The 23,116-nt window shown below is 53.5% G+C and overlaps 1 protein-coding gene across 7 annotated transcripts; it reads right to left on the minus strand.

Moving 5' to 3' along the window:
- Positions 1–1,890: 1,890 nt before the first annotated feature.
- RASSF7 (Ras association domain family member 7) lies at positions 1,891–21,219 on the minus strand. 7 transcript variants are annotated; one of them, XM_072865411.1, is made up of 7 exons: positions 21,038–21,219; positions 7,080–7,233; positions 5,948–6,852; positions 4,773–4,941; positions 3,966–4,076; positions 3,217–3,280; positions 1,893–2,991 (listed from the first exon to the last, which is right to left on the minus strand). In XM_072865411.1, exons 2-6 carry the CDS (start codon positions 7,180–7,182, stop codon positions 3,249–3,251), a joined length of 1,320 nt encoding a protein of 439 aa, XP_072721512.1. In that variant the 5' UTR covers positions 7,183–7,233; positions 21,038–21,219; the 3' UTR covers positions 1,893–2,991; positions 3,217–3,248. The 7 variants fall into 7 exon arrangements, 4 of the variants coding, with proteins under 4 accessions (XP_072721514.1, XP_072721512.1, XP_072721511.1 ...); XM_072865410.1 differs by having other exon boundaries at positions 3,205–3,280; XM_072865409.1 differs by having other exon boundaries at positions 1,894–2,991; positions 3,211–3,280.
- Between the last annotated feature and the right edge of the window lie 1,897 nt (positions 21,220–23,116).

The raw sequence follows: 23,116 nt of genomic DNA on the forward strand, positions 1-23,116 counted from the left end.
TGTTCCCGCCTGCCACAGGGAAGGAAGAAGCTGCCCCACAGTGCCCAGGGGACATGGGGACATGATTCCCTGCTCACCCAGGCACAGCATCCTTGACCCACCCAGTATGCTTGGATCCCTGCCTTGCCCACAAGCCAGTTGCTCCCTCTCCAGTACGCGCCGTACACTGGGCTTTTTGGTTTGTTTTTTAAGGGAAAAACCAATAATTTATTTGCTTTGTTTTAATCTCATAACAATGAGTAATTTCTTCCTACTGCTCTGTAGTGGCCTAGAAAAGGACAGCATCATCTCCACTGTAGCAAGAAGGCTTCTCCCAGGGCATAAAATTTTAATTAGGAACAATCACGCAGCCTTGAAATGGGAATTGTGAGCAGCAAAAAAGTCAAACCATCAATAAAATATTCAATGGCAGAAATGTATTATTGACACAGCCTTTAGAGCAGATAAAAGCGGAAAGGCAGGGGAGCCAGAGCCTCGCTTGGTTAAATAACGCGTGGGGACCTGCACGCTCACCACGCCATCACACACCCCCCATGCTGGGAGGAATATAGGTCACCCATGGGTGGGGAGTTTCCTAAGGTAATAAATGAGTTTGATTAACTCCTCTCCCCCTGCCATGGTGTGCACCACGGCAGGGGGAGAGGCATTAATCAAAGTAATTTATTACCTTACAAAACACCACTGCCTTTGCAGCAGCTGGGTGATGGTTTATAGGACACAGAAAAAAAACCTGCCAAATGCCACAGCCTTGAGCTGAAAAAAACAGAGTTAGCAGCCAGCCACCTTGCTCTCCCTAACCCCACACCTGATTCTCAGACCTCGGTAGGGGACACGGTTGAGTTACACTGTCCCCCATCCCACGCAGCAGTTCCAAATCCTGCATCCCGGCCAAGGGACATCAGCTGCAGGGCCAAAATCTGCCATGATATATATTTAAGCCCTTATTTTTTTCCCCCCAAGAAAGATTGGTGCTGGTTTGGCCTGTCAGATCATGGCTGAACAGAAATAACCCACAAAAATAATAAAATAATACATAAGCAGAAGCACAGGGCAAAAATCCCATGCAAAATCAGATTCAAATTAATTTTCTGCTCTGTTTTTCCCAGTGGGAGGTGCCATAAGCAATGACCCTTTTCTCTTTATTCCTATTTATTTTGCAGAAGGCAAAGCTACAAATGTAGCCCCAAAACCAAAAGATCCACTTTTTGACCTGCGGAGGTCAGTTTTTCAGGGCATGCGGAGGACTTCACATAACATCCCAAAATCTGGCCATGTTCAAGGCAAACGGGTTTTCTGAACCTGCTTTTCAGGTGTTTTTCCCCCAAGCAACACTGAAATGCTCTTTACAACCTCCATCACCCTCCACTTCTCTTCTTAGCAAGGTGGAGTCTCATTTTAAAAGCAAGAGAGTCCAAAAAACAAGCACAAGAAGCCCAAAAAGCAGGCAAGCAGGGGAGAAAAATCCTTGATGCGGCTGTTATGGAGCAAACATATTTTTAACTCATTTTTCCCCAAGATAAGTGATTTAAGGAGGGGGAAAAAAACCAAAACCAACAAAACAAAACCAAAAGCACCCGATTCAAAAAAGACAACTCTGAAATTGCATCTCCCTGCTGCGGCAGCTCTCCAGTTGTAACCGGAGATGCAGCTGCACCAGCACCCTCCCAACAAAGCAAACTTTAATCCTTCAATATCACTTGACCAACTTGCTGAGCTGCGGTGGCACCTCAAAAATTGGCTTTGAGAGGGGCACGTCCCTGGGGACCAGAGCCCACCAGAGCCCCAGGGGAGATGCTGACAGAGAGCAAGAGCTGACGTTCTTGCTTGTGGTTATCCAGGTGCTTGAGGGGCTTGAAGGCAAATGGGAAGTTTTCCCCTTACCTGCTCCTATCTGTAGCCAAGTGCCATCCCCTTCGCCTCCTGTCCTAAAATGCTCTGAGCTGCTGCTGTGCATTATTAAAATGCTGCCATGTTTCATCCCAGAGACGGCCGCCCTCTCACCAGAGACAAGCTTCATCCGCTGGTTGTAAAGCACTTTGTGATTTAAAAAAAGAAAAAAAAAATAAAAAAAGAGCAGCGTAAGATGCATTCGGTCATAAAATACTTACAGCTTTAACTCGGCAAATGGAAAGAGATGGCTTGGAAACGAAAGAGGCGGCCATGGGGTGCACAAACCGCTCGGATGTGCCTGTTGGGCACCGGACCAGGAGCCAGCAGGGACAGCTTGCCCTGGGCCACAACAGCATGCTCACACTCGCTTTGCTCAAATCCTTTCCCAAAGATTTATTGAAAACTGAAACCGCGGCACAAAGGATTACATTCGTACGGGGAAAGCAGGGGTTTACGGCGAACACTATGCCCGAGTCACGTTTTTTGCATACAATGCATTGAAAACAGGCTCGGGGACCTCCTGGACAAACCCATCCTCTCCCCAGACTACTTTGGTTTCACAGTTAAAATACAAGGTGACCCACTGGGACAGATGAACAAAATCCAAGAGTAACTACTGGCCATCAAGTAAAAAAATCAGTGAAATGCCACCAAGAGCATTTGGGTCCTGCTCCCCACCCACGCTGCCACCGGGGAAGGGCTCATTCTGCAATTTTTTATTTTAAAAACAAGTTGAAACATTACGTGGATTTAAGAAAAACAGGCCCCCGTTGTGTGTTCCCTGCTCCCTTAAAGCCTGGTCCGTGGCACCGTGGAAAGGGGGTTTCTACTACAGGTTTCTTATAATAACAAAAAAAGAGGGGGCAGAAATTTGTCTTAAAGCTGCTCTTGTGCCTCCCCTGCAGCCAGTGAAGAGGCTGTTTGTCATGGCCCTGCTTGCTGCAGCGAGATGCTGTAAAACCCGGTAACTTGCTCCATCCAGGTGAGCCTCCAGGCAGGCCTCCACCACAGCTTCGCTCCCCTATCAAAGGAGCAAGGACTTTTCCGAATGCACGATGGGTCTTTTGAGGAGGCTACACGGAACAGGAGTGCCGCTGTTTTCTGTTGAATATAGAAAGCACTTTAAAAAAAAAATAGAAGGGGATCACTTCCATCCACAGGGGAAGAGGGTTGCTTTGTGTTGTTGGTCTCTGGTTTTATTTTACAGTCTGTAAAAATACTCTGGCTGGCTGTCCACATCCATTCACAATATAAAGCAGTAAAAAAAAAAAAAATTATATATATATATATATAAAAAATATGGTTTATTTATACAGTTACACTTGCAAGGCAATTGATCCTCCACTGGCCGGGCCCTTCTACCTCCAGATGCTCTGCCTAGTTGATACAACTGCAAGACAAGACAAAACACAATCTGAGCGACCCCATCACAGTGGGCGAGCACTCACGAAAAGGGGAATGGAAAACAGGACATATGCAAGCGCAAAGCCTGGACTGGGAGATGGATATGCAGATGCCACAGCATCTGGTGAGATGGGGATGGACGTTTTGGGCCATGAGGAGGATGGCAGTAGGGTTTTGCTGAGGGGATGGTGGCATGTGTGGGAATGGGATGCCGGGATGCAGGCAGCATCGCCATGGTGGGCAGGGACATCACAGCTTGCTTTTGCTGCACCCAAAAACATGGTGCAAGGTGGAAAAAGTCACGGGGGGTGGAAAAGAGGGTTTTGGGGTGAACTGGTCCCCAAGATGGAGCAAAAGTGACTCCTGTAAAGGATGGGAGCCAAATCTCCCTGTCTTAACTCTAGCAAGGTCTTAGCCCCAGGGGATGCAGGGAACAGGAGAGGGGATGAGGAGCATTGTCCGCAGCTCCCAGCAGGGCAGAGAGCTGGACTGCCTGTGTGTGAGCCCCTGGCAGCAGAGCAGAGGCTGCCAGGGTGTAAGCTTTGCTCTTCCTAATGGCATCTATAAATAGCTCTGGCCTCCCGCTCCCAGCACACACTTGCTCTCTGCAGCCCGTTTTGGGCAGCAAAAGCCTCTCCCCGCTTCCTAGCGGCCTGCCGGGATGTACGCACCCTCGGGGTTCAGGCTGGACACCAGGGGCTCCGGCAGGGTCCTGGGGTGGCAGAGGAGCTGCTTGGTGCTGATGTGGGGAGGCGAGTCGGCACTGGTGGTGGGAGGAAAACCTGTGGGATGGGGAAAAACACCTGGCTTGGGCAGGGCTCACACCTCCCACGCTCGCCAGGCATGGCCACTGCAGTGCCGCGAGGCAGCCACGTCACCCTCTCTGGGTGCTCCAGAGGAGAAACAACTGGGTCCCTGTCTCCTCCAGTCCCCTTCCACGAGAGCTCCCTGCTGCCTCCTCTCATCCCTGCGAGGATGCAGACGTGACCCCAGGCAGCGTGCTCACCCTTCCCTCACCAAACGCAAAGAGGTCATTGGTGGCTGGAGCCTGTCCCCACCAGCCCGCAGCCGCCAGGGGCTTGTGTTGGCCCTTGGCTGCCTGCTTTTTGCCACCGCCACCATGGTTGGCATGCAGCAGTGCTGTGAAGGAAAGCTTCCTGCAGCTGCCCCGGCCCCAAAAAAAGCAATGCAGGATCTGACCCCTGAGCATGGCTATGAGCAGCCCCGAGGCTTCAATGTAGATGAGGAAAGAGCCCCAGGGCTAGCAAACCTCAGAGATCCCCGGGGTGGTGAGCCACCATCGTGCCAGCACTGAAACCCTGTCCCTGCTGCCTAACCTCATCGCCCAGGGCAGAACTGCCCAACTTTGGGGCCGACCCCCTTGGAGGGGGTGCTGACCCCCTTGGAGGGGGAGGCAGGGAGCGGACAGGGGTCCCACGGAGCAGCCCCCGCGGCCGAGCCGGCAGCAGCGTGCTGACCTCCGTTTCTCCGGCAGGCTGGCAGCTCGCATGGGCTCGGCTCTGGCTGGGCGTCCTCCTCGGACCTGGCCTGCAGGACCGTCACCGTGGCCCCCGTCTGCTGAATAAACTGCTGCAAATTACACTGCCTCAGCTCCTTATTTAACTCCTCCAGCTCTTGGGTCTGGGCCTGCAAAACACACACCGAGGGGGGGGACAGGGTGAGACACGTATCCCCCCCATGCTTGAAAACCAGCTGGCATACTCCCCTGGGGCTGCTCCCCCAGCTGGGGCTCACCCTGCTGGAGCCGGCGAAGGGGACCTCAGGGGCACCACGGCTCGGCCGCCCCTCTCCGAGGGCCTGCGGGCAGCGGGGTGCCCGGCTGGCGGGGACGAGGAAGGAGTTGTTTTGGGAACAGCCCTGCTTTGCTGCATCTCCACAAGAGGGTGCGAGCAGCCGTCAAACGGCAGCCGCTGCAGTGCTGGGAGACACCGGATGCAAACGAGATGGTCAAGATGAGATGCTGGAAGCATGGCCGCTCTGGGGAAGGGCAGCTACCACCACCTGGCTGGGCAAAAGCTTCTCCCTTTTGCTCCACCGAAGGGGACCCAGTGGGTGGAGGGCAGGCGTCACGCAGTGCCTGGACCCCCTGATGCTGGGGGGGGCTGGGACAGGCGAGCCAGGGGGCATCACGGGTCAGCCCCACAGCTGCCATCTCCATGCCATGCAGCTCTCTGCAATGAGCCCGAGCCCCTGCACAGCTTGCATGGTCAAAAGGCTTCATGCATAGGCACCATGGGGATCTACGCTATCCCCCTCCATGACTCCTTTATCCAAGATGACATCAACCCTTGCACCAACGCCACCGACCCTGCACATGGACCATTTGCTCCAGCACCATTGTCCGTGCCAGAGCAGGGCGATGCTGTGCTCCCCATGCACCAGCCAGCAGGAGCCTCAGCCTAGATGCAGCTTGCATGGAGAGCAATGGGTGTGCAACCCTGCACTGGCCAGGTAAGAGCAGTGGTGTCTCCCTGACAGCGGTCACTGCCGCTGAGCCATCCCCGTGCACCCAGCCCCATGCTCACCAGCCAGGTGAGGTAGGACCAACTCCAGTCAACTCATCGGCCCCATACCCCATCCCCTCCCGAAGGTCCCACCACCCCATGGGGCTGCTCAACCTGGTCCTACCTACCTGCAGGTTCCTTTCAGCTTCCTCCAGGGCCTTCTCCACGCTGGCCAGGTTGCTCTCCAGCTGGGTGCCTTGCTTGACCTTGGCCTCCAGGTCCCTTTTCATCTTGGCAGCCATGTCCTCCAGCTCCATGGGGCTGGGCGCAGGGGTCTCCTTCCCCCTCTTGGCCCTCTCGGCCATCTCCCACTGGATCTCCTCCTGCAGGGCTTCTGTCCGGGCGCTCAGCTCATAGATCCTCTGGGTGTACTCCTCCAGGCTGGCCCGCAGGCTCCTAACCCGCTCCTGCCGCTCCCGCTCACACTCCTTCTCCAGCCGGAGCTCGCTCTGCCAAAACTCCTCCTCACCCAGCTCTGTCTCATTCCTCTGCACCAGGTGCTCCAGGTAGAGTATCTCATCCTCCTGGCTGGCGAGCCGGCCGTGCTCCCAGAGCCGTAGGTCCATCTCCAGGGTGTCCCCATGGGCCTCCAAGGAATGCAGCTGCTCCTGCTGCCACAGCACCCTCCTAAACAGCTCCTCCTTGGAGGGTTGGACAACCCCATCACCCTCCAAGTCCATCCCTTCCCGCGCTTGGTGCCTCCAGCGGCTCATGCCAAACGGATCGCCGGAGCCTGCAGGACCCAAGTTGAAGGTCATGGATTTTTTTGGCTCCCGGGAACGGGGTGCATCTGTGCCAGCGAGCCTGGGCTTGATGGGCAAGCTGGCCCGAATGAATGTCCTCTCAGGGGCTTGGGGAGCGCCCTCCGAGGAGGGCCGCTCAGCCACGCTGGGGCCCGTCCGCCGCAGGACGAACTGCACGTCGTTGGCATACTGCCCGCACTTGGCCAGTGACTCCAAGGGGCACTCCAGCGGCAGCAGCTGCCGCTCCTTCTCCCGCAGCTTCTGCACCAGCACATAGCGGCCTGTCTGACCTGCCAGGAGGAGGTGAGCATGTCAGATGGGGAAAGCTGTGGCCAGCAGTGGTGTGCCGAGGCTGCTGCCATATGGGCAGCAGCTGGTGACATCCCCACCACTCCAGAGCAGGACCCCACCCAGCCAAGGTCTCCACTTCCCAGGAAGCACCTGCAGATGGGGCATCCCCTCGGCAGGTGCCTCCACTAGCAAAGGGGCATCCCTCCAGCAGATGGAGATGGCTTACCGATGGCCCGCGCCAAGGCGATGACCACTTCTTGGCAGGTGGTTTGCTCTGAGACACCGCAGACAACCCTCTGGATCCCATCCACCCAGACCTTCAGCTCCATCCCTGTGGCTGCCAGGCCTCAGGCGCACTGGGTCATCACAGGATGGGCTGCCTGTGGGGAGAAAAGAAAACAGGTTTCCATCCCAAGCCGCTAACAAGGAATACGAGATGCTTTAGGAGTGGCATCATTAAGTCATCTTTAACACCAGCATCCTGTAAAGTGCATCCTAGACCAAGCAGTTGCTCGCTGTCACCCTCCATCCATCTCTGTGTCTCTCCCTGCCCACGGATTGTGTTTCTGTTGGTATTATTAAACCACCAATGTTTATCTGAAAACCCCCCCAAAAAAACGAAAAACACCACTTTTTTTTTTTTTTCTCATGTCTGGGCAGTGGGTCCAAATCTTCCTGTGGTGGGAAATGACGGGGTTTGTGTGCTTGCATCTTCTTCTGTGTGCCCAGAAGATGCCCAGATTATTTCTGCTGCAAATGCAGTCTTTTAATGGGTTTGCTGGACTTTCACTGCAATTTCTCTGACAATTTGGCAGCGCAGCATGGTGGGATTTTCCAAACAATATTGGAAAAGGCAGAAAAAACCACCAGCTGCCCACCCTCGCAACAGGATATTGAGAGAAGGTGGAAGTAATGCACATTTTAATCTATTTACCTCCATCTAATTTTTCAGAGAGGGATTAAAAAATTAAAATAAAGCCTCTTTATGCACAAAAATGTGACCAAAGGTGGGGTTTGGGAGGGGGAGCCAGGCACGAACTCCTGCGGTGAAGCCTGGGCTCTCAGGGCTCTCCTGCGTTAAAATAATGCCTGTTAGCCTGGGCACACCCAACTCCTGCCTCTTCCAGCAGCTCAAAAACTGCGACAGCCTTAAAAAAAAAATTAAGCACGAGCTGTAAAGAACTCAAATATTTGAGCTTACAGTGTTTTCAAACACCATGCAAAGAAAGATGTATCTCTTTTCCCCTATAACACTTTTTTCTAGCATCAGGCTTGTCTGAAAGCCCCGGGCGGAGGAACGTATATAGGAAATCTCCAGGCCTTCCATCCAGAGGGTCCCAAACCGCTTTCCCAGCCTAACCCGCCTGGTTGCAGCCTCTCCATCCCTCAGCTCCAGCCCTCCCAAGTTTGCAGTTGGGCTGCGAGAAAGCTTGACCTCGAGTTAAACACCACTTCTTGCGTATTTTTTGTTGCCTGCTTGAGTAATCAAAGGGAGAGCTCGAAGGGTCCTGCCTCTGGCGATGATGGATTTTAGCCATGGTGCAAGAAAGGCCAGGAGAAACCGGGTCCCGTCGGTGCCACCCCACTGCCCACCTCTGAAAAGTGGGCATGGAGCGGCTGCCACAATACCTCGGCACTGAGCTCATGTTTGCCTTGGCTGGGTGGCCAGGGAAAACCAGTGGGGGTGAAGGGCACCTTGGGCTCAGCTGACCTCCCTGTGAGCCCAAACCCACTAAAATTTGAAAGGTTTAGCCCAATTTAATTTCAAAGCTGGGTTTTGGCACCACTCCCCCCACCCCATGCAGTCAAGGCTGCAACAGGCCCCTGGCGTGGAGCAAAGTCCAGGCGCTGCCGTGGCACCACCCAGCTCACCCTGGAAGCCACTGTAGTCCATGTGTCCCATCCGCCGTCCCCACCCCCCCCAACCCCCCTCCCCCCATGGGGCACTCTAACGCCAAATTTGGGGTGGCAACGCATCCTGGGGAGCATCGCCCCCACCCCAGCCAGGGACCTGGCTAGCATCGAACCCAGCTTCCCCTGCTCCAACCCCACAGGGAGGCCAGGAGCTTAAAAGTAAATAAGAAAAAATAACCTAGCTGGCTGAGTCGTGTCACGCAGCCTCACCTTGCCCAAAAAATGCAATGGTTGCCGAATGCTGCCGGGTGCGGGAGCAGGATGGCCGCCAGCACGCCAGTCCCAGGCACCTGTTTGGGTTCAAACCCGTCACCAACCTCCGGCCCCGCCTTGGCTGGCCACCTTGGCAATCATTTACCAGCAGCCACCACACAGCACACCACCATGCGGCACACTGCTGCCAAAAAGCTGGGAGCAGCAGTGGCCAGCTTTTCTCCTGATATGGGGAAAACCCCCCCAAAAAGCACCCAGCACATCCCTCCCCGCTGCATCTCTCCCTGCCGCATCCCCCAGCACCCCAAAATCCAATAATTTTTATTATTATTTCCTTAAATCCTTGCAAGCACAGGGGGTCCCCGTTAACCAATTGCTCACCGTAACCCCTGGGGTTTTTGGGGTTGCCATTCCCAGCTCACTGCTGGATATGGGATGTTATCTGCCCCCTTGCAAGGGGGTGGTAAATAGAGCTGAGGGCTACTCCCTCCTCTGCCTGCCCTCCTCGCCCCTTCCCAGGGCAGGATCAGCTCCCCCAGCCCACCCAAAACCAGCCCAGCTGCACCTCTTTCCCCAAAACCCTGGGCTCACAGAGGAGCTGACAAAATGAAGGCAGCTCATCCTCATCCGGGGGGACCAGCAATGCTCCTCACAGCCCCCAGTCCCTGCTTGGGGGACACATCACAACCTGCATCTCATCCCCAATAGCCCACGGTGCCAGAATCACCCAGGTTCAAAAAAACCCAAAACCCAAACAACCAAAAAACCAACAAAAAAACACACCCTAAAAGCCACCAGGGAATAAACCCCAAAACCTCCACCTTGCCCCCAGCACCACCTCTGCTGTAGCCCCCCCCAGCTCTTTACTCCTAAAAAATCAGCAGCTGGGGGGCGGTCTCATTGCTCCACTTGCAAATATGACCCCCCTCTCCCCAAGCTCTGCTGCTGACCCCTGCTTTAAATTACTAGCTGCCTTCATTATACCACCAGATAGCAAAAAGGGCTTTTTTTTTGGGTGAGAATCACTTTCTTGGGGAAGAAGCACTTCTCTGCAGGAGGCCGGTTTCCAGCTGCCTCTGTTTGTATTCGCCCTAGGAGGTCACTTTGATCATGAACCAGAAGTGCAGGCAGCTGCCAGGCCATGCCGGCTGCCCTGAAAACAGCACAGGGAAGTGAGCAGGTGGCTGCAGGCACTAGGATGCATGATGGCTACTGCCAAAAGCCCCTCTCATTTTATTCTTATCTCCCCCCTCCCCCATGGATTTCTACATCATTTTTATTGGAAGCAGATTAACAAAGTGACTAATTTTCTGCTCCCTTCCCCATGCAATAGGTCCTAAAATTGAGGGTAGAGATGATTCATACCACGACTTCAACAAATTTCCTAACTGAGAGTTGGAATTTCAAACACTGACACTAAAAAAAAAATTTTTTTTTAAAAATTAACAATCTCAGATCTTACAGCTTTATTTTGTTTCTTGGTGCTGCCATCTCCCAGCCTCCCCAAAGCTGTCGGGCTAAAGGAAAAGGAGATGAAGGAGCATTTCTGTATGTGCAGGAGGATGCACATTTTGCGTAGCTCCTGCAAACTGCCATCCTGATGGCTGCCGGGACTCACAAGTGTTCAGTGATCTCCTTGGATCTGAAATAATACATGGCTAGCCAAGAAAATTGGCCAGTCACTCTCCTTACAGAAGCAAGGAAAGCCACTAACTTACAGAGATCCCCCCCTGCGTCCCCCACAGGCACTCTCAGAAGCTGAGACAGCACCTTCCAGCCCAGGATTGCAAACACTTTGCAAGTGCCTTTCTCCCATGTTTTGCCACACACAAGGAAAAAAAAAGTACATGGTTAGGAAAAAGCCAGTTTTGCACCCAACAGCAAGGCCAACTACAACCCAAACACCAGAGCATCTCAAACGCCTCTACCAGAGTGCCTAATAAGCACTGTCTGGGACCAGCATGAAGGTTTTGAGCCAAGCATCCCATCAGCACTGAGTATTCACCCATTTTTGGGGGTTTGCTCGCCTCCCTTGCTATGTCCACCCCCTGGCAAAGAGTTGGGTACAGGGCTGGAGAGCAGCGGCACAGGGATAGCTTCCCAGCAAGCCTAATTAAAACTGCAAAAAGCCAGAAGACCAGCCTTTTGGGTCAGGGTTTGGGCTGGGGGTTGGGTTATAAAGACTTATAATTAATAAACAAAGATGTATTTGTACTTGAGAGCAGACTCTGATGAGCCCACCATCCAAGGAGGACCAAGGTATCCACGGGACCAGCGGCTCTGCATCCCTTTGGATGCACTCTGGGCAGATGCTGGGGTACTCTCAGTCATTTTATTCCTGCTTTGAATCTGACCCTCTCACTCCTCTCCCGCCCGATGCCAGGGGAGATGCTCATCCGAGCTGTGTACAGACACACAAGTAAAAAAAAAGACCCCAATACACAAGTAAACAGCAAGCAGTGAGGGGAGGGGAGAAGTGGCCCCGTGTCGACATCCCGCATGCCGGAGCATTGGCCGGCTGGCCATGACTCACCACCCGGTATCAGCTGCTGCAGTGACACATCCAGGAGCTATTTAATGCTTCCTGAGGTCCCTCCCTGCCTGAAGCACTGGGCCCAGCTCCTGGGCACCAAAGGGAAGAGATGGTACTTGCCTGCGTGCTGAAACCCTCTGGTTTCAGCTTTCTGGTGGGACAGAAGCCTCCCTGTTACTCAGGTGTGGTGGGGTAACCCAACATGGAGAAGATCCATGGGGAACCAAAGCCTCTTGACAGCGCTCATCCTGCAGCAGGTTGGAGGGCATGGGCCGTGGTCCAGGCTCCCCTCCAGCCGATCGACAGTGTCCTGCCTCGGGTCCCTCTTTTGGAGTGGCACCACCTGCCCTTGGCTAGGGCATTGCAGGATAGAGCAGCTCTGCTGGGCTTTCTATGCCGTGTCCATCCCAGGCCAGAAGGTGACACTGTGGTCAAAGGTTGAGGCTGTGGCTAAGGGTTGACACCACTGGCAGGTCCAATGCTGGGGGGAGATCAGCCATGGCAAGGGTTGACACTGTGGCACTTCCTGGGTTGGCAGTTCCCATGCTGGGTGGAGATGATCAGCCATGGCAAAAGGCTTGACGCTGTGGCTATTCCTGGGCTGGCAGGTCCCACGCTGGATGGAGGTGATCATCCACAGCTCTGAACGAGCTGTCCGTGCAGCAAACTCTGGCGACCACCGATGGTCGCTGCCACTGCAGCAGGGAGCACCAGGCAAAGCCCTGCCTGCAGACACGTGGTGCAGGACCTTTCCATGGTGCCATGCTCGTCCTGAGGATGCTGGCCCTGGGATCCTGAAGGGACACCATCTCCTGGCTTGGTGCAAAGCAGCCAAGAGAGCCACCTACCAAAGAGGTCATCATCCTCTCCTGCAGTGTGGGGGCCATCAGGGTGCAGGCAGGACACAGGCGCAGGGCTCCAGCCTGGGGCAGCAAATGGGTTACTTCATCCCGGCACAAAGAGCTGGCAGGGGTTAAACGAGCTCAAGAGGTGACAAACAAGACCCACCAGAGCAGTCATAGCCCAGAGAGGCAGCTCTTCATCCTCCCGTCACAGGGAGGGTGTGCAAACGTTACTCACCCTCCAGGCCTATCAAAGCCACCAGCTCTTACGCAAGGTGGCTGCAAATACCCAGGAGCAAGGAAGCACCAGGCACAGCGCTCTAATTCACACCCAAGTGGCTTATTTAGGGGTGGCCATAATAGTCCCCGCATCCTGGGTCAACCTGTCATGCCCCATCCAGCTCCCTGCTCTGCCATGGGATGCCTGACAGCAGGCCCTAAAAATCAGCAAATTACTGAAATTAGTAATTTCGAAACCGCACGAGGGCTTTGCGGACTCCGCTTTTCTCTCCTCCTTCAGCTGGAGAAACTAGCTGGGGACAGGGGTACTGCAAACGTACCCTGAAGGTGCAGCTTTACCAGAGATGTGCGGATGGATCCCAGCCCATGCACACCCCTGCGCTCCATCATGCTTCAATAGCAAGCGATAGCAATCAGCTTCTGCTGGGGGTGTTTTACGATGCATAACGCATGCTCAACATCTGCAGAAGTCACATCCATGTTTCAAGGGCTTTTTGCACCCAAAGGAGATCAAAGGGCCAAGACCAGGAAAACTAAGTCCCATGGCATCGCTCAAGAGCTGAAGCGTCACTTGAGCCTGAAGCCACAGACCACCACCAAAGTCACCCGGAACCCCAAGGGGGATGGGTCCCACACATTAGGGTCTTGCAGGAACTGCCCAAAGAGACAGATTTCTGGAGACCCATAAGCACCAAGCCAGCAACCCCCCATTAAAAGCCAAATAGAGGCTTGGGGATTTTCTGCTCCACTTCCTCCCCAAAATTACAGATCCATGCTAACATGCCTGGGGTGTACTGGCGAGGTTGGCCGATGCTGAGCAGGGCAGGAAGAGCCAGGGATAAATCCTGCCCAGGGCTGCAATGCAGGATGGGCCTCGGGGTGACGGCCTTTGGCAGGGATTTAGGGGAGGGAGGCTCACACCCCAGCCGATGTGGAAGAAGCTCAGCCATCCCAGCTCCACCTGAGGGGACTTCTCTCACTGTTTCTTTCACTCAAGCTTTTGGGTCTGCTACGGAATCAGACCCACACAAAGGCTCCAGAAGCAGCACTGGGAAGGAGCTGGGGAACTTTTTGCCCCTCTTAAACAAGCCAAGATTTGTGGCCATGGCAGGCCAGTGTCGAGAGCCATATTGAAATATCAAGGACTGTGGGCAGCGATGACATTTCAGGGATGTTTACCAGCCAGTCCACCCCGCAGATGAGCAACGAACTAAAAGCTCATTACAGATTAAAAGAAGCAAAAAAACCCCCCCTCCACCTACTGCACACACTCACATTACAGTGTTTCAGCCTGGAAGAGGAAGGATCATCTTCCTCACCCTAATGCATCGTATTTCTCCCTTGCAGCACTAATGGTTACTGTCACGGGGGGAGAATAGCTGGCAAGGCTGGCTAGTAAAGTCTGCCGTAAAGATGAAGGTTTGCAAGGGAAACATTAGCAGCACCTGCTATTGCTGTAACCATTACCATCAACCCCAGACGTGCAAGTGAAGAGCAACTTCATGAAAGCAGCTAAGAGTAAATTCATAGTTTCTTCTCAAGGGGGCGAAGCAAAATCAGCAACAACGTCTAGATTAGAGGGGAAAGAGGAAAAGCTCTTGCACTGCCACACTTCTTTTTTCTAGTGCAATTGAACCCACCCAGACGCTAAGCCCAGGAGGGGCTGGGGAAGCATTTAGGTGTCCAGCTCCCAGCACAGGAGCAAGGCTGGGTCTAGGTACCTTTGGGCTCTAGGCTGACCTAGATCAGCCTTGAGGATTAGAGGTTGGACTTGAAAACCTTTCAGGGTTGAGTTTGCCCCCCAATTTTTCCCTAAAACTATTGCCTTTATTTTTAATACAAAAAAATTTGGTGCTTGCTCTTCAGCTGTCAAGGCACCGCTGTACCTGCAGCCGCTGCCCAGCTGCGAGCCCCAGCACAGCAGCTCCAGGATGCCCAAATGCCCATCGTCTTCATGGGATGACTCACAATCCAGCTCTTAAACGCCAAGCTCTGAGGAGTATTTGCCAGACCATCTGCATGCAAACACAACGCCAGCACGCATCTTTCACAGCAGTCATCAGCAAAAGCATGATGCAATTTGTGAATATTCCCCCATTATTACACACAACCCATTTCCCAGGTCAGAAAACAGCTTATATTTCTCATCATGCGGGACACAGGAGGAATGCTGCAAATCTGGAGATGCAAGAGCCTGTTCAAGCCTTGGAAATACTCCAAAGTACCCAAAGTACCTGCTTTCTCCTCCCCAGCCAAAGAGGAGAAGTATTTCAATTTCCATCAAATTTCCATTTTTTCCATGCCAAGGGTGAGACCAAAATGAGGAAAAGCCAACCAACAAGCTATTTCTCCCAATGCCTCCAGAAGAGCCAGAAATGACCCTCAAAGTGCAGCTTCCTCGTGATGCTCACCCGGTCCAGCCCAGAGGACAAGATGAGGTGGCACCTTGGCCACCTACAAGGCAAGTGGAGACAGGCACTGACCTGCTGGTCTCCCTGTCTCATCTCAAAGCAATCAAGGATTTAATTTCCATAGGATTACAGGAAAATTAAGGCTCTGCACCTCTCCTCCAAGTAAGACCAGGGACATGAAAAAGCCAAATGACCTACAAATATTCTCCCCTCAACCTGCCTTCCGGCCTCCTTCAGAAGAGATGGTGTCAGCCACCAGCTATCCTCTTTCCACTCCAATTCTCATCCTAGAGGAGAGGGTAATTAACAAATTAGCAAATGCAAAACCAGGGATAAACTTTCCAGATTTTATTTTCCATTTCCAGAATAACTTGCAGTTTCCTACCCTGCTTCAGAAAGCGGACACACGCCAAGGATGTACTGCTGGGTCTCCAGAGGAGAGGATACACTGATGAATATGCAGGTGCATGCTGCCACGGATATTTATACGTAACTTTGTAGGATTAAAGAGAGCTTTAATGACCATTTGCTGAGAGCTGAAAATGCTCCTTTCTTTCTCTCACAAACACACAGAGTCAAATAAACAAGAGACTCAGAATTAATCCAAGCTGAAACCTCTGATAAGACACTTGGGTATTTTAGAAGTCTCTGCTTTCATGCTACCTGGCACATGATTAATTAGGCAGAGGTGCTATCAATCCCTGCCTGAACCCACCCAGAAATAATAAGCTCTTTAAAGCACTAAAATGGAGACACATATCTGGAGAGGCAACTCAATCCCCTGTCTGGCACTAAAACTCAAGGGGCCATCCATTGGGGGGTACAAGTCACTGTCCTTCAACAAGCGATGGAGATCATGGCTGCATGACCAACTTTAATCCCCAAAAACACCTTGCTGGGAGGCGGCAAACCTCTGGCTGAAGGGGTTTTGATGCCTCCAAAGGGCTCCATCTCCTGCTCCACACATAGGTGTCCTCCTTCCAAATGCTGGGGGTTAAGGGCTCCGTCAGCACTCAGTGATGATACCTGAAGGACCAACACAGGATGGGAACCGGTGCTGGGGACCATGCTGGCCCTCCTGCCTGCGCAGAGAAGGAGATGCAATAAAGATATCTTGGGTTTTTCAGAAGCATTTAGGAGCTTAATCCTCATGCAACTCATGCTCACCTGGGGTTGCTCTGGGGAAACTCAGCCTTTTGAACCCCTACCCCAACTTCTTTATACTCCCAGCAGGTCATTAAACAGCCAACCGAATTAAAAAAGGACAGCACCAAGTCCAAGGTCACAGCCTAGGCAATCCTCAAACTGCGTTAAAACATTCCAAAAATTATTTGAGGCGAAGTAGATTTGAGGGACAACTAGTCCTCAGCATGCAGCATCTCAAACATGCAAAGCGAAGTTGTTTCTAGCACATCCACTCCTGGGTCCCAGGGATATTTCCCTGCCAGAGTGGGAGAGCAAACATTCTTTTGCAACATAAGATGCTGAGTTTGTAAGATTTTTAAAAGACTAGAAAGAGCAATAGAAAAGGACTTTTTTTTTTTTTTTTAAAACCCTACAGGAATCTTTTCTGTGGTACAAATCCCTGTGCAGATACAGCTTTTTTTCCCCACCGACGGTGGGGCAGGTGGGAATACCCTGGATCAGGTATGACGTGGTACAACCTTGTGCCCAAGGCTGCTCAGCCCTGGGAAAGCCTTGCAGAGCCACCCCTTTGGGATGGGACCCCAAGGACTTGACAAGCTGCCCTGAGAAAGCCCTGTCCCAAAGAAATCAGGGCAGGGAAGAGAGGAAGGAGAGACATCCTTGGAGCAAGCCTGGGAAACACCTGACTTTCTAGAGGCACAAACCATTAAGCAAAGACATGGGCGTACCGGTCAAGAGCCCAAGGAGACCACGAGCTGCTTTCTGACAATTAATTAAGCTCAAATTGTCCCTCAGAGAAGCAGAGGGGTTCATGTTGCAGGAACCAGCCAGCACTGATCACAACATGCAAAGAGGTAAAAGCCCATCTTCTGGTCCACCCAGCCTTCCCACTGTAAGTATGTTTGGCTCTGCAAAGAAAGGAGCACTGCCACCTCCAAACATTGCCAGAACTTGGAAAATAAAATAAATAAAAATCAGCAAGTGAAAACAGCAACCACAAAGCCTCCAAAAAAACCAACCCCACCCATCTTTGTTCTTATCTAGAGATGTCTGTGGTGTTCATCCAACCCCCTGCACACCACCAGCTGCCTCAGGCAAGCATCCAGAGGCAGAGACCAGCTCCCTGCTGCGCACGCGTGCCTCCCAGGGAAAGCAATATTCCCAGCAGGAATCATTAAGCCAGCAAGAACCCTAAAAAATGCTCTCCCCGTGATCCCTCAGCCAGGCAGCTTCACAACACCAGCTGGGTGCTCCCACCCCTTGCCAATGGCTTCCCTGGGCTTGCAGGAAAAGCAGGGAGCAAAGGGGAGGCTGCCGCTTGCCGGGCTTCTCTGCTGACCCAGCTACTCTCCTATATGGTGCTATAGGTGCCTCCAAAGTCCCCGTGCTCAGGAGCGCAGTGCTAGGTCTAACATCTTGGGGGACCTCCACGGGGGACCCCAAAATGCTGCTGAGAGCACTGTGGCATCCCATCAGCAGTCCTCCCAGTTACACAGGAGGCACCTGGGGCGACATGGGGAGGTTTGAGCATGTGGCTCTTAAGACCAAAAGCTGCAGCAGGTCCTGTGCTCCAGCAAGGTTACAAAGCAGCAGAGAAAGCCTTCCCAAATTCAGGCAGTGCTCAACTGCCCCAAAGTTTCCAGCTCAGGGCTGATCCACCCATGTCTTCAGGTAAAAAGTGTTGTGGGTTCCCCCCCCCCCCCCTTTTTTTTTTTTAAGCAACAAGTTATTCTAGAAGACTAGCCCGGGGCAGCTGGAAGCACCCCAGCCCTCAAGGAAGTGCTGACACCAGTCCACAAAGCGCCAGATAATCAGCTGCTTTTAGAAGCTCATGAACTTGGCATCTGAAAAATGGAAGGGCATAAAATGGTTAGCAATCATTTACAATAGGATTTTGTCAAAAACCTTCCGTGGAGACACGCTTATGCCTTAATTTGACTACACAGGTTTACAAGGGCATAGACAAGTTGGGGCAGATCGAGGAACATCCCTTAAAAAGATGCTCTTAAGAACAACACATACACACAGAGCTAATACTTAAAATGTCCCTCGCGCCTTTATTTAAACTTGGGCGCAGAGCAACCCCTCGTCAAGCAGCACCTGGACTTCTTCCTAGCTCACCACAGCACCCGACATCGCACGACTCGAGGAAATACTCTGCTCCGAAGCCTTGGCACACACATCATGGCTTTCCAGCCAGGGAGGATCAACTTGTCTGGATTTGGTCCCAAAGCATCACCCCCCCCAGCACATGGGGGGACAGCAGAATGAGGGCTTGGGGCACTTCCAAGCCACCACTGGGGGTTTTTCCCACAGCAGAAGACGAACGGGACAGGGCAGAGAGATGTTGAAAAACATGGATGAGATGAACCAGTGTGGACCCTAGCAGATACACTTGGGCAATATTTCTCTGCAGCACATGGCGATGGTGAAGGCAACCACAACAAACATCTCCACTATGGAGGTGGACAACACACATGTTGCCAGAGCAGACCAGCTCCCACCCAACCCCATTTTACATTCAGTCCCCAAAATACTTCAGCACAGAAGCTCCTCTATTTGCCTGGGCGCAGTAAATCCCTGTATCTTCAGTAATTACACCACGCTACCTTTTTTGGTCAAGTCATATTTCAAAGAGCAGGGAAGGGAGCACCCTGGGATGATTCAGACTGACCGTCGCTGCAGCACTTTGGCCAACCACCACCTGCTGCCAAAAGGTTTGGTCAAGCCTGGCAAGCTCCTCAGCGTGCTCGCTGGGGCCTGCAGGTATTCAAAGCTACCAAGTGCCTGAGTGCAGCTGTAACTTGCTTTTCTTAAGCATAAGGGAAAAAAAAAATAATTCAAAATAAATCAGACTTAGTTCTTAAGTTGTTTTATTATCTCAGGGTCAGACTGTCGCTCAGGTCCCCCCCTTCAAGCCCTGGGTAGAGCTAACTCCCATGTGTGTCTCGCACTCATTTGCAAAGTTTTATTTTTTAGAGCAACCACCATCCCCTTGCTAGGAAATTTCAGAGTGCAGGACCCCCGGACCCACAGTGCTCAATGCTGCAGGGTGCTGGCCACCTGCAGGTGCTGCAAGCCGCACTCCCCGGCCTCACAGCTTTCTATGAAAAGGTGGAAGAACAGCTTTAAGAAAATGTAGGCACTTGGGGGGGCAGGTTTCTCGATTTCCATGCTATTTCTCTCAAGAGGGCATGGGGAAGCCAGTGGAGCTACACCGAGAGGGAGGCCAGGCACCGTGCTTAGGCACTCCTGGCAGATAGGGATGCAGGAGGATTCCTGGCATTCCAGCGAAACCAGCAGAAGGTAAGAGCATCCCCCCTTCCCCGCAGCCCCTTCCCAAGCAGACACTGCCAGCGCTGCCCAGTAAGGAAGGCAAGCAGCATTTGGATATGCTTCCCACTCATAACCACTGCAGATACAGCATGTGCACACATGCATTTGCTCTCTTCTCCCTAAGAGCAGCTGCAATTCTTGCTGCATGAGGAGTGCAACCCCACACGGCTACCCCCTGAGGTGAGTGGATGGGTGCATGTAGCATCGCTGCCCCATCCCGGCCGGATCCAGCACCCCGCCATTTGACAGCTGAGCTCTGGCGTTCATGCTACCACACGTTCCTGGGGCCCAGTGCCTGCCTGGCAAGTCTTGGCAGAGCACCGAGCCGGGGCCCGCAAGTGCGTTGTTAGCACCGGCATCCCTGGGAACCGGCCCTGGCTTACTGCGAGGAGCAGCCAAAGCTCCCTTGTTGCCTCTTCGGACCATTTCTCACCAGTTTCCACCTGCCTCTTCTAATTTCTCCTGAAATCAGCCATCCCAAGGGGAGTGCCACAGGCTGTGCCAGAGGCAGCCGCTCTGTTTGAGTGAGAGGTGTGTGGCTGTGACCCCTTCCTCTGTGCAATACCACCCTCAAAACCATGTTTGGGTTTTTAACCTGCAATTGGACTTTCAACATGCAATTACAAAGTGCTGTTGCAGGGCAGGGAAAAACCAGGGAGAAGTATTTGTTCTCCCACCCGCAGCGGGCCACAAGTGGAGTTACGAAACAACCTGCCAGCAGAGTTCGCAGAAGGCATCAGAAGTATGCAGCGAGGAGCCAGGCTCTTATCGAGGAATTTAACCCCTCTCCTCGGGGAGCCGGAGATGTCTCTGAAGGGAGGAAGGACAGACAGCTTTGTCCTGGGGATGCAGACTGCGAGGGGAGGCTCCTGGCATGGGTAGCTGAGACCCCATGCCGCCTCGGCTGCTCCTCCACCATGGGCTCTAGCCAGCATTTTCAGTGCTAAGTGGGACCACGATGCTGCTCCTTTGCATGGGGCTTGGATGGGCCATGCTGGTGTCAGGAGCTGCTGGGGATGCCGGTGCCAGCTCCCCGTGCCCTGGGCAGGTGGGAGGCAAAGCCACCCAGTCCTCGACACGACCAGCGCAGCACCGGGCAGGTGGCAAAGGGGCTCAGGGTCTTGCCAGTGCCGAAAGCAACTCCCAGTCATCCCAGCCTGGGCTCTCGTTAAGGGATTTGGGGTTTCTGAAGGCACTCCGCCCCCAAGTCACCTCCTCGCTGTCCCGGCCCCACTCCGTACGCCAGGGCGGGTCGTTGCACTTTGCAGCCCCAAAATAATGGGGTTATGCCTCGCTGCCGCTAGGCCCTGCCAGGCGGACGGGGCGCCGGCTGTCCCGGGGGCGGCTCACTGCGGGGAGACCCGGGGCCAGCGGCCCCGCCGCCGCCGCAGCAGCAGCCACCACCCTCCCCAGGGCTGCTCCCGGGGGTGCCGGCCCGGCTGCGGGCAGGGCCGGGCCGCGCCGCGCCCCGGTGCTGCAAAGCGGCGGCGGTCCCTCCTCGCCGGGAGGCCCGGCCCGGCCCGGCCCCACCGCACCGGTGCGCGCTCACCTGCCGCCGGCCCAGCCACGGCGGCGCGGCTGCGGCTCCGGCTCCGGCTCCGGCTCCGGCTCCAGCTCCAGCTCCGGCTCCGGCTCCTCTGCCCGGCGGCGACGGCTCCGCTCCAGTCCCGCAGCTCCGATCCGCTCCGCAACGCAGAGCGGCGGCGACCTGCAGCCCCTCCGCTCCGCTCCGCCCCGCCCCCTCCCGCCGTCACGCCCCCGCCAGCCCCGCCCCCGGGCCAGGTGAGCACCGCCCCTCTCCCCCACGCCCAGCGCCCCGAAGTCTTGTTTTTTTTTTAAAAAAAAAGTCTCAAATTCTCCTTTAAAAAAAAAAAAGTCTTAACTCATTATCATGTTTTTTAAAAGAAGTCTTAAATTCTCCTTTTAAAAAAACCAACCAAAGCCGCACTGTACTTCTCTATCCCCGGCTCCCGGCGCCGCGGGGCCGTGCGGGCGCGCTCATGCCCGCCTGGAAGCGCGCAGCCGTACCTAAACGCCCGCGCCCGTCCGACGGCAGGGCCCAGACCTCCACCTGCCCCGGCCGGTCCCCAAGCGGGACGGAGGAAACAACCCCTTTTCGGAGAGGTAGAGCTTGGCCTGGCCCAGGAGGCGGCCGCAGCCCCCACGCCCCGTGCCCTTCAGCTGGCCGGGGACTTCAAACGCCCTAAAACCGCAGAGAGGCGACAGGAGGGAGACAGGTTCAGCCGGTTTGGGAAGAAGCAGGTGCCTGCTGCCGTGCCGGAGGCTTTGGAAACTCCTCACCTCCTCCCTCTGCCTGCTTTTCCCAGCCTAGCTCCCAAAAAACCCACCGAAAGCTCCCCCCGCCTTGCACACCGATGCCCTTCCTCCATGGCCCACCAAGCAATGAGGATGGCTGTGGTGTCATCAGCCTCAGCATCCCATCCTGGTGGTCTCCACCAGCGAGGGTGCTCCAGCCATGCCCATGCTGGTGCAACCCAGTGCCAAGCATCTCCTGCAGTGGGGTGGACACACAGTTACCTTTATATTTCTTTGTCCAGAAGCTCTTGTGAAATGTCCTATGGCTCATGAGAAAGGATAACCCACCCATCAGACCACGGGCCCGAGGTGGCTGCTCTAAAACGGACCACAGGGCTGCTGCTCCATCACGAAACATGAGTTAATTTTTACTTATAGTCAGAAAAATCCCCATCTCATGTGGACCTTGTCAGATAATACATCTGGCGCTCCGTAACACAGGCCATGCCCTGGAGACTTTACAGCGCAGGAGGAACAAAGATCTGTATAAGAAAACAACAAAAGCTGTTCTCAGGAGATACATATCTTATTTATTAGCTTGGATACTCTTCTATGATCCTAATCAGACACAAACTGAGCAGAGGTTAGTTTGCCAATAATGAGGACAGTTGTCTTTCTTTTAATAAAAAGATTTTGAGTTTTAAATCTTTCTACCTTTAGCAGCTTGTAAAAAGATTGGAAATCTCTTTTCACTTTTAAAGGTAAAGCTATTACTGTGAAAAATAAATAAACTTCTAACTCTGCACCCACACATCTGTGTGATCCCTTGATCCCCCACCCTACAAAGTGTTCTCCACGCCTTCCATCAACCAAGATGGATGAAAGTGTCCAGGGGATAGCTTCATACTGGTGAGCTCTTCCAGACTGGCTACTCATGGATTACCTCCTCCAACCCTTGCAGTGTCTCAGCCCACCTCCAGATTTATTCCAGAAGCTCAGAAGCTCCTGTGGCGCTGAGGCCATCTTCAGGGACTGACCCAGGAATAGTGAATGAGATGATTTTTAGGTTTATGCTCCCTGGTTCCTCGCTGGGTTTTCTAAAGATGTGTCTTAAGGTTTTGAAAAGTCACATGCTCGTTGTACACTGAGCAGCCAAGCTGTTTTTGGGAGGAGAGAGGAGCTATCTCAGCATCTTAAGCAGCTGAATTATAACCAAGCAGGTCCTTTGGTCTCTCCAGCAGCCTCCCTATTGCAGATGAGATAGTAACCCTATCTGAGTGTCCCCAAAGAAGATGATGCTGTCTTGCTGTTATGCTCAGGAGTGCAACAAGAAGACTCCTTGCTCTGAGGCTTCTTAAGGTACAGAACATAT

This window comes from Ciconia boyciana, chromosome 6 (assembly GCF_034638445.1).
Source record: "Ciconia boyciana chromosome 6, ASM3463844v1, whole genome shotgun sequence".
NCBI lineage: Eukaryota > Metazoa > Chordata > Aves > Ciconiiformes > Ciconiidae > Ciconia > Ciconia boyciana.